Source organism: Panicum virgatum, chromosome 3N, assembly GCF_016808335.1.
Source record: "Panicum virgatum strain AP13 chromosome 3N, P.virgatum_v5, whole genome shotgun sequence".
NCBI lineage: Eukaryota > Viridiplantae > Streptophyta > Magnoliopsida > Poales > Poaceae > Panicum > Panicum virgatum.
The window spans coordinates 31,476,459-31,487,670 of record NC_053147.1 but is presented as its reverse complement, the minus strand read 5'-3'; the positions used below and the strand labels follow the sequence as shown (position 1 = coordinate 31,487,670).

Sequence of the window (11,212 nt, the reverse complement as noted above, 5' to 3'; positions counted from 1 at the left end):
CACTTACCCTTGCCACATTGAGTTAAGCTTTGCACATCAATAATGAATTCTATTTGAACTTTCCTTTGATTGCTTGAGCTTGATCTCATAGGTAATATTCCATATCTCAAGCTTCCTCCAAACATCAATGACTTGAATAAGAAATAAGCTCATACATGTGTTTTGCTTTGCAATCATTCTTTTGATCAAATACTTCTCAATTTATGCCAAGCAATATAAAGAAACCACCTAATGTCATTGCATGAATACTTGTTTCTTATTTCTCTTCACACCATGCTTGACTTTCACTAATATATGTCTTTTGTTTGATTCTATATCACATGAGCTGATGACAATAATTGATTTGCAAATAAATCCCTGCTCATGACAACTTCAATAATATAGTTAGTCCTTTAATCATGTTGTCACTCAACTCAACAAAACACATTAGGTCCTAGATGCACTTACAATAGTATTTATGGAGAATCTTGTAAGCATTTCACAAGTTTTCCATAGAGTCCAAAATCATCAAAATCGGAGTTCGGAGTAGAGAGCTATGATCAAAATACAAAAAAGTCGATCTGTGTGAGCGATAGGGTAAACCGACACACTGCAGGGTGAACCGATGTATTTAACCGGTACCCAAAATGTGATCTAATGAGATATAATTCTGTAGAATCTTGTAGATCATTTTACAAGCTTTCCATAGTGTCAAGATCATCAAAAACGAAGTTCGGAGTAGAGAGTTATGACCAAAATACGAACCACCACGAAGCTGATTCGTGTGGGTGACCGTTTAAACCAATGCTATACACATGAGGCATTGGTTCATTAGTAGTGGCATTGTCCAGAGAGCATGTCAAGCAGCGCTAAGGAAAAGCAGTCGGCCGGTTAAACCGACACTATGGAAAAACAATAGGTCGGTGCATTAGGAAGAAGCTGAGGCGATCGAAGTAGAGAAGAGCCACTAGACCAGTTGAATCGACGGGCGTTGATGCATACCGTCGGTGCATCCACATCAGCAGTAGGCTCTATCAGAAGTTCAATGGCTAGCTGGGACTGTGTGCGACCAGTTAACCGACCCAAATGACCGGTTGAACCGACACTCCGTGCAGTTTTTGGATAACAGCTAGTAACAGCTATGAGTGAATCTCTAGCCTATATATGACCTCACCCCAGGCCATTTGAAGCTGCCGGAGTCCAGAAAAACCACACACACATTGAAAACACATCCAAGCCATACAAGAGCCAATTGATCAAATACTTAGGTTTAGCACAAGCTTTGTGAGTGAGAGTGCTAGGCTAGCTCAAGATTAAGTGAGTGTGCAAGGTGTAGTAGCCTTGTGGGTGATTCTAGGAGCTTTGGTAGCTCACCGGCAAGTCTTTGACCCTCCAGCTTGGTGTGGAGCAGCAATGACGGCTTTGTGTGGGGACATGGAGACTCTTATCCTTCACGGAGAAGCTCCTTAGTGGAAAGTGGGATAAAGGTGACCGGAGAACTTGGCGTGAGCCTTAGTGGCATAGCCTTCATGGCAAGGCAAAGGGTTCCCGGAAGAGACTTGGTGGCCGAGGAGCAATACTCTTAGTGAGTGCTTCAACAACGTGGACTAGGGGTGGTTTAGTGCCTACAGATACCACGGAATACATCATCACATCAAGAGTTTGCTTCCCTTCATCCACTCTATGTTTCCGCAACTCTTTCTTGCGACTTGTGTGCCTTTGCATTCTTAGAGTTGTATCTTGTTAAGATTGGCTCTAGGTTGCAAAACTTGTTTTGGGATGAGGGTTTCACACTAGAAGAATCGTAATTGCATATCTAGATAGCACGTTCTAGTTTACGTTTTGTGCAATTTAGTTGGGGCCATATGTTAAGATTTTTAGTTTCACTAATTCACTCTCTCCCTCTTAGGCTACAAGCACCGATTCCTTTCAACTGGGTACCCACAATCCCAAATTGGGCGACAACACAGGCGAAGAGCAACAGGAGACCAGAAACCAGCTTGGAAGCAGACAATGATAACTGATCCATCTTGCTCAGTTCAGAACTAGGATACGCTCGCATGTTCTAGCGAACGGCTGGCTTAACACAGCCGCCCTGCGTCGGGGGTGGCATCAACGAAATGTCAAATGGTATTGGAAGCATCGATCGCTCGTGATGGTAGCAACAAGAAGCTGGAATCTCTCCATGTGTTGAAGCATTGTTGCAATATTAATCTAACAGTTGGGTTACAAAATATTCACATGAAAAAACAATGAAAATGGACAGTTGGTTAGGTTCCTTCTCCCCCACGTCACCCTGAAGGGAGACACGGGCGAAAACCAGGCCACCGGCTCTCAACTTCCCCGCGTCGCCACCGGAACACCTCGCCGGAAGTTCGTGCAGGTGCCAGGACGGTGGCGGAGGGGCCTCTCCGCCTCCCCCCTTTTCCCTCTCGGTCCCTACCTCCATTGCCTCGCCGTCCATCCGATGTTGCAGCCGTCCATGGAGCTCTGACATCCAAATTTGCACCCGGCGCTCGAGCGGAGCTTGTGACTCCTTGGTGGGGAAACTAGTGGGGTGGCCATGACCAAGCAACCGCCGCGACGACCATGTGCAGTGGACCTCCCCTCTGTGCTGTCCTCAACGAGGAGGTTCACGGCAGCTACACCCCTCCACGCCATCATGGCTGTCGTTCCTCCATGCTGCCGCGAGCATCGCATCTCCACGTCGCCGCGAGCACCCCACTGCTCCTCCACTGCCACACAGTGCTTCCTTGGTTGGGCCAGTGGCTTGGGCACTTGGCGGCGGGAGGGGGCATGTTCCTTCTCCACTAGATCTAGGTGGGTCTCCCCTCATCGCCACCATGGCAGTCGCCCTTTGCCCTTCCACCCACCTTGGTCCAGCCTCAGCTAAGGCCGATCCACGGGTAGGGGGGTGTCGGCGTGGGCTTGATTGGTGGCGATCCATGGGGTTCTTGGCAAAACCTCTGCCTAACTCAAACTAAGGTCGGAGACAGTTGCGTCCTCAAACATCACATCTTTCGCTGGAGGTGTCATTAAAGAACCTCCAACCAAAGTTACCATGGATTCTCTTGGTAGCCTTACTTTCTCTATGTGAAAACCATGATCCAATTCTGCCGGGTCGAGCAATATTGGCATCTTGTCATCAAGTCCATGTTGGAGGTATTGTCTCAGAGATGGGCATCATGACCTTGTGCCAGGCTCTCAATGTGAATCTCAGCCACCAAACTCATGGCATTGCCAGTGGTGCGGTGTCATGGCTTCCTGCTACATTTTGGAGCTCGTGGTTAGCGCGGTTGTTTTATTTGCGGTTAAGCCGGAATTTCGTCCTTGCACTAGGATATGGCGTTGTTATTCATAGTTATGCCACATTTTGCTGCAGTGCTGGGGTGTGTTGCTTGAGACCTATAGTTTAGCTAGGTAGCATGTTGCAGTTTTAATTCAGTTTTCCTGAATTAACCAAGCCATATAGGAGTAGGTTTTGCTTCGTTCCCTAAAAAATAAGGCCATTGATCTGTGGTCTGCTACAATAAAATGAAATCATGTGGGGGATTCTCTTCCCTCCCGTTGACCTTAAAAAAAGAACAGTTGGTGGACTGGTCCTCACTACAGCTACGATAGCTACAAAGGTGAGAAGGTCTGGCTTTTTTATGTCCTCATGCCATCCGTATATGGAGCTTGATTCTTGAAAACGTCAGTTCCAGTCTGCTATGGCAATCAACGGGTAGATGATAATAAACCAATTTATTCTTGACTCTCGAGTGAGTGCCAAAGCGGCAAAACCTAATGCAAATAAACATGAGCTCCTGGGTCAAATTCCGAAAGAAAACACTGGTATGAGGTACTCTTCCACAATCATTCAGTTGTGCCTAGGTTTGGCAATGGGCACAGACCCGTCGGGTTTTGCCCACCCAGACCCGTGCCCGCGACACTAGAATTAGACCCGCTAAGAAACCCATTCCTGTCACGGGTACATTTTGAAGCCCAGACCCGTGCCCGTTTGGGTCTCGGGTTGCCCATGCCCGTTAACCTGCACTGTGCACTGCTGCAGCCAGTATGCTAGTGAAGGACCGGCGAGTGAGAAAAGAGCGAGGGAGCGAGCAGCAAGGAGAAAAGAGCGAGGGAGATCGAGCCAGGGAGTGCGCACGGCGAGGGGCGACCAGCGAGTAGGTCGGCAAGGGAGGGGGCGTCGGCGCGCCACATGGGCTGTGCACGCCTGCACCTGCACCGAGCTTGGCGCGGGGGCGCCTTCAGACGCTTGGCTCGCCTTGCCACGAAGCTGGCCGGCCGCCGCCGCACGCAAGGGGCTGTGTCGTTGGGAGCCTGGGATGCTAGGTGACTGGGTGTGCGGCTGGCGGATGCTGGGGGATGGGTGGGAAATGATTAGGTTTAGGGTTTGAGATGCTTTTGTCTATTATATAGTATCTATATTGGGCCAGGCTATTTGAGCCAAGTCATGGGCTGAAGGATGTAATATAAGCTATTATGAATATTGGTCCGGATAAAAAACCCATGGGTTTACGGGTACATTCCCAGACCCAAACCAGCAAACCCGATGGGTTTAACTTTCTACCCATTAACAGACCCGCGGGTCAAGAAATTGACCCAAACCCATGCCCTAATAAAGAAAAAAACCATCGGGTTTCGGGTTGTGGTACTGACGATGTGCGATTACCGCTAGCAGAGATTACTGGGAATCTCCGTTTAGAGATTCGGCTAGGGGTATAAACCGCGCAAGGATCTCCCTTAAGGAAGCAGGTTGAGACGGTGGATTTAGACAGGTTCAGGCCGCTCGGAGGCATAATACCCTACGTCCTGTGTGTGTGGTGATTGGTTCTTTGGTGATCCCGAGTTGGTAAGTCTAAGCCCGGAACCTGTGTATCAGTTAGATCCCAAAAGGATCGGTCCCCTTACATGTTCTGTGATCTTTCTATTTATAGACTATATCTGCCTTCTTTGTTGCTTCACTAACTGGTGTGAACACACTCTTTGCATGGTGGGCGCCGTCTTCCAGGCCGCCCTGCCCTTGTCAGGCAGGCAGGCGCTTTGTCAGGCCCACCGTAGCAGGCTTTTGGGTCTCGCCAGTGTCAGAACCACCCGGGGTCACTCCGAGGGTGCCCCGGGGTGCCCGAGGGTGGCTGTGGACACTGACCGGTGGGTCTTCTCAATCCGGGGTGCTCCGGGGCCTTCTGTCCGATCCTTGCACTCTGGGGCGTCCCTGGGGGCGCCCGGGGTGGCACGAGTACGGCCACGTGGTGGCCTCCGAGGTCATCCAGCGGACCCTCCCGGCCCGGGGTGACTCCGATCAACCCCGGGGTGCTGCGCGGGGTGGCTCTGGCTTTTACCGCGACGGGGGCGCGGTAAATGGAGGTGTGTCCCAGCCATCATCCATCTTCAAGCCGATGGGACGGGCAGCACAGAGATAAGCTGTCCGCTGCCTATCATCTTATCTTCTGAGCGCACAACATCCCCGTAATCATGATTTTCTTACGGAGAAGCCGCACATCCCCTCGGGCTCTGCATGGAGTCCAGCGGTGAAGCGTCGTAACCGCCTGGTAAAGATCTTTTTACCAGGAGGGTGTCTTCGTGGGGAAGGAAACATCCCCCGGGCTTCACGCACCGAGTCAGGCCCGACCCGTTCTTGGTGGGTGCCCACACCCTGTGTGTGGACGTCCGTGGTGGGGTCTACGGCCTCGTCCGGCTGACGTTGCCGGCTGACGCGGCTGGCGGGCCCCCATCCTCCTTAATCGCGCATAAGTCCAGGGTTATGGGGATCCGTCCTCATTACGCTGGCAGGTAACGTTGCCAACTCTAGTTGTGCCCCTCCACTTTATCCGGGTTTGGGACTGGCATCGGCAGTGTTAGGCACCTCCAACCCAACACCTATCCCCAAAGCATAAAAAAGAAAATTTAACAAAAGGAGAGATGCAATCGGCAGTGCCCCTCAAATCACATTAGATTTCATCACGGTCAGTCATAAGTACAAGCCCCATATTATCTAAAGTTACAAACCGGGCGGGGGAGGCGCCGGGCAGCCCGGCCACGTCGGCCCAAAATCCCTAGGCCCTGCGATGGCTATGGTGTGCCTTGTATTTGTTTTCCGTCGGGCTGGCTTAATGAGTTTGGCAGTCCACGCACCTGGCTGCTTGCTTGCGTGTCCCCGTCGGCCCGTCCTTTCCACTTCCGCATGGTGTGCCGCTGCCGTCGCCGCGTGCTTTTTGCGGCGGCCGCTGCCGAGTTGCTTAGGATAAAGAATCCTCTGCAAGCTTCCGTGCGCCTCCGCTGCTTGTTCTTCTCTATCTTTTTTTTTTGTCATCTGCTAATCATTGGCGATTTGTTTTTGTTCCTTTTGCTATCGTTTCGTTGGGTCTGCGCGATTGGTTTTGCTTCTACTCCTTGTTTCCGCTTGCCCGTGCTGCTTAGAGGCCTGGAAGACTCAAGATGACAAGATCCCGTTCCCTTATCGCGAGACCTGGGCAAAGCTAGCTAGCCTCGCCACGCCTAATGCAGCAGCACGCACGGCAGCACAGACAGCTCCTGACCTCGTGCATGACCTCTTATCCAAACAGAAGGAAAAACAACTAGCTAGGCAGGCTAATGAACTATCTAACATGTATAACTAACATGTACAAGGTTCTGGCTAACAGAACTATGAATTACCTCCTATTTAAATTATCTATATCTATTTAAACTGGTATGTTTATGTACATATTTGCTCCAACTTTATCAGTAATGTTGCTGGTACTATATAGTCCACACTGGTTTTTATGTACCAATTTCCTCCAACTTAGATCAACAATGAACTCTGCAATTTTAAATTAGCTAAAACTTTCACACCGTGCTTATTGAATATATTTGACAAACTATTTTGATGATACACTATACAACACATCAACAACCTGCGCGCATGGGCGCGCCCCAAACACCAGTAGAATTAGCTATACGGCTAAAACGCAACCATCACAGCTAAAGCCACTAAAAACGCAACCATCACCTGAATTCCGATATCAACAACCTCGATTTAATGGTATAAGATTATCTTCTCTGTTTCTTTAATTCTTAGTAATTTAGATCTAAGATTGAATTAAGGATGGTTTATTGTTAGTGTTTTATTTGGATTTTCCATGGTTTTATATGGATCTTTGTTTGAGGTTTGAACTAGCATGGTTACCCGCACAAATAGTGCTGGCTAGATACACATTTGATAAAGGCAAAATTGTCTTAACAAATTTGATTTAGCATAAGTTGATTTATGGCTTAATCGATGTTTAATTATTATCAAATCCATTGTTAGTGCAGAAATCCTTGTCCTCTGTGCTGCAGCGGCAGCGGCAGCGCTGAAAATCAGAAGCGAACAGGCACTCATTTTGGCCCATCAGATGACTTTCCGGCCCAACAGCCCATTCCTTGTGCCCTAGCGCACCTCCATAAAAACCTAGCACCATCCCGTCCCCAAACCCCACCCAGAGCCAGCCGCCGCAGACCGACCCGAGGCGAGCACACGCAAGGGGCGAGCCGCCGACGATCCTTCAGATCCTCGGCGAGCCGTGACTGGCCCTCTGCTGCTGTCCGCCGAGGTACTTCGCCGCCCGCACGCACCTCTCTTCCTTCTCGTTTCTCTGTGCTGCGAAGCCTTTTCGTTGGATGCCGAGTAGATCTACTATTTTGTTTGTGGAGCACCGGTAAAAGTGTTGTTCTGGCCTCCTCTAGTATGTTCATGTCTGATTGCAACTGATTTTCGAGCCATGAATCTTTACTAATGCCTCCTCTAGTATGTTCATGTCTGATTGCAACTGATTTTCGAGCCATGAATCTTTACTCATGTTAGTATCTACAGTACTTTCTGGTACGCCACTTCAAATAATTAGTAGTTTTGATACTGACCGTCGAGTTGTATTGTTTGATTACCCGTTCTCTCCATATATTGTTTCTGATTGTTGATTCATCTGTGGATTGTCCTATGCAGCAGTGTAAGCTTTACCTGCAGCCATGGATTTGATTCTTATGGTTGGATTCATCTGGATCCGGATAGTTACATTCCTACTGTAGGTTGAATTGTTACTTTTACCTGTGGATCGGATGTTTATAGTTTAGGGTTGCTCTGATTCCTTTATATTTAGGAGGCTGCTGCTGTTTATCCTGATGTATACATTCCTACTGTAGGTTGAATTGTTACTTTTACATGTGGATCGGATGTTTATAGTTTAGGGTTGCTCTGATTCCTTTATATTTAGGAGGCGGCTGCTGTTTATCCTGATGTATAGACGTATAGTTGATGTTTATGTAGATGCACCGTCCTTGTTTGATCTAGTTTCCGATCTGATTTGTGAAACTGTATTGTTACTTTATATATATATATATTTGGATTTCAAATTCAGTGCTGATACTTGCTCTTTTGCTCTGTTTAGTATTTCTAAATACTGATTCATCTGATGCAGCGGTTTGAACATCACCTGCAGCCATGGGTAAGGAGAAGTCCCACATCAACATTGTGGTCATTGGCCATGTCGACTCCGGCAAGTCGACCACCACCGGCCACCTGATCTACAAGCTTGGAGGCATTGACAAGCGTGTGATCGAGAGGTTCGAGAAGGAGGCTGCTGAGATGAACAAGCGGTCCTTCAAGTACGCGTGGGTGCTCGACAAGCTCAAGGCTGAGCGTGAGAGGGGTATCACCATTGATATTGCCCTGTGGAAGTTCGAGACCACCAAGTACTACTGCACTGTCATTGATGCCCCTGGACACCGTGACTTCATCAAGAACATGATCACGGGTACCTCCCAGGCTGACTGTGCTGTCCTTATCATTGACTCCACCACTGGTGGTTTTGAGGCTGGTATCTCCAAGGATGGCCAGACCCGTGAGCATGCTCTCCTTGCTTTCACTCTTGGAGTCAAGCAGATGATCTGCTGCTGCAACAAGGTATAATCCCTAAATCCTTGTGCCAATCATGTTTGAGGATACGTTGAATATGCATGTCAGTTCTTGAGGGTCCAGCATTTGTATAATTCTGTCTGTTACTTCAAGTTTGGTGCTTTATGTTTCAAGGATTAATGTGAGCATGCATGCATATTGATTGCACTAAGCACGATAGTAGGTTAATCTTAAATGATTTGCCACGAAGTTTTGTCAGTAATTTAGTTAAAAATTCCTGCTCACCTATTCGAGTAATGTTGGGATCCAAGTGGATACTTAAGTTGTCATAAAAATGCAAGCAAAAGCTGCTCATTACTTAGTTCTCTTATAAAATGCTTGCTATTGTTCATATGCCTTTTTCTTTTACTTGAATGTTTTGTTGTTTATATGTTGTGACATCTGTTTGTCTGCTGTGTTACTGGGATATGGTCATATACATCATGATGTCTGTACAAATACTAGATGTTTGCTACTAGGTTTGTCCATGCTTATCTACCTGTATGTATATTATTTGCTTATAGCTGTTGAGATGCCATTTGAAAAAGTTGATTCCCTGAAAGAGTTTATGTGGGCTAGTGAATTTTTTGATGTATTGTCTATTCTCTCATGTAAAATGTGAATTCTTGCTGTTGAGATCACTAGTCTCGTGCACTAATTTAGTTATCATTTGCTGCTTTTTTGTTTGTAGATGGATGCCACCACTCCCAAGTACTCCAAGGCCCGTTATGATGAGATTGTTAAGGAAGTCTCCTCCTACCTGAAGAAGGTGGGATACAACCCTGACAAGATTTCCTTCGTCCCCATCTCTGGTTTTGAGGGTGACAACATGATTGAGAGGTCCACCAACCTTGACTGGTACAAGGGCCCAACCCTGCTTGAGGCTCTTGACCAGATCAACGAGCCCAAGAGGCCTTCGGACAAGCCCCTGCGTCTACCCCTTCAGGATGTGTATAAGATTGGTGGTATTGGAACTGTCCCTGTTGGCCGTGTCGAGACTGGTATCATCAAGCCTGGTATGGTTGTTACCTTTGGTCCCAGCGGTCTGACTACTGAGGTCAAGTCTGTTGAGATGCACCACGAGGCTCTACAGGAGGCTCTTCCTGGTGACAATGTTGGCTTCAACGTGAAGAATGTCGCTGTGAAGGATCTGAAGCGTGGGTATGTGGCCTCCAACTCCAAGGATGACCCTGCCAAGGAGGCTGCCAGCTTCACCTCCCAGGTCATCATCATGAACCACCCTGGACAGATTGGCAATGGCTATGCCCCAGTGCTGGACTGCCACACCTCCCACATCGCCGTCAAGTTTGCTGAGCTCATTACCAAGATTGACAGGCGATCTGGTAAGGAGCTTGAGAAGGAGCCCAAGTTCCTCAAGAATGGTGATGCTGGTATGGTCAAGATGGTTCCCACCAAGCCCATGGTGGTGGAGACCTTCTCTGAGTACCCTCCTCTTGGTCGGTTTGCTGTCCGTGACATGAGGCAAACCGTTGCTGTTGGAGTCATCAAGAGTGTGGAGAAGAAGGACCCGACCGGTGCCAAGGTGACCAAGGCTGCTGCCAAGAAGAAATGATGTGCCTGGTGGTTTATCCTGCGTCTGGTTTTGTGATACCTTACCTTTGCATTATCCCATAAGTTGCTGCTGTCGGGTGAACTTTTAATTGCTGCTGGCGGTGTGCCATTTGTATGTTTAGGTACCGTGTTATTTCAGCTTGGGCGAAACTTTTGCTAGACCTATGGTGTGCCCTTTTGGGCGTCGTTAAACGTATTATCAGAGTCATCTCGTTATCTGTATGCATTTTGCTTAGTTTTCTTTTTATTGTTTGCTCGTCTGATTTGCATTTGGGTTGGGGCTTTGGTTTCTGAAGCCTTCCTGGAGCCTTTTCTTACTAGTGTTTGCCCTCCTGATTTTGCGTTTGGATTGTTGTGGTTTGTGAAGCGTTGTCTGCCTCGTTCAGTTTTTGGCCCCGTTTGGCACAAAGCTTTACGGGTAGTTTCATGTGAAGCTCTGCTAAACAGATATTTTTGCTAGCAGCTTCAACCGTGAAGCATCCGGTGAAGCTGTTTTCAGCTTACACTGGGGAGAAGAAGCTGGAAATCGTAACTTCTGCATATCTAAGTTTCACCAAATGATACTTGAAGCAGTTTCAGCTTAGCAGTTTCTTTGGTGAAACAGCTTCTGATGAGGATGGTGGCGTGGTATTGTTGATCATCTGTTACGGAAGATTACCCACCAACACAGGAAGATCATCACGACGTTGGTGAGAGCCTGACCGCCCAGGACGCGGGTGCACGACGGCAGCTAGCGTGTTGCTCTCC

The 11,212-nt window shown here is 48.1% G+C and overlaps 1 protein-coding gene across 2 annotated transcripts; it reads left to right on the top strand.

The window, feature by feature from the left end:
* Positions 1–7,396: 7,396 nt before the first annotated feature.
* LOC120665693 (elongation factor 1-alpha-like) lies at positions 7,397–10,712 on the top strand. Of its 2 annotated transcripts, none has more exons than XM_039945329.1 (3): positions 7,397–7,556; positions 8,418–8,902; positions 9,585–10,712. In XM_039945329.1, the coding sequence occupies exons 2-3, from the start codon at positions 8,441–8,443 to the stop codon at positions 10,464–10,466; spliced, it is 1,344 nt and encodes a 447-aa protein (XP_039801263.1). In that variant the 5' UTR covers positions 7,397–7,556; positions 8,418–8,440; the 3' UTR covers positions 10,467–10,712. The 2 variants fall into 2 exon arrangements, with proteins under 2 accessions (XP_039801263.1, XP_039801264.1); XM_039945330.1 differs by having other exon boundaries at positions 7,421–7,556; positions 8,439–8,902.
* Positions 10,713–11,212: the final 500 nt, after the last annotated feature.

Coding starts and splice junctions, on each gene's coding strand:
- LOC120665693 (XM_039945329.1), top strand. CDS start 8,441: ATGGGTAAGGAGAAGTCCCACATCAACATTGTGGTCATTGGCCATGTC. Junction 8,903..9,584: donor TGATCTGCTGCTGCAACAAG/GTATAATCCCTA, acceptor TTTTGTTTGTAG/ATGGATGCCACCACTCCCAA.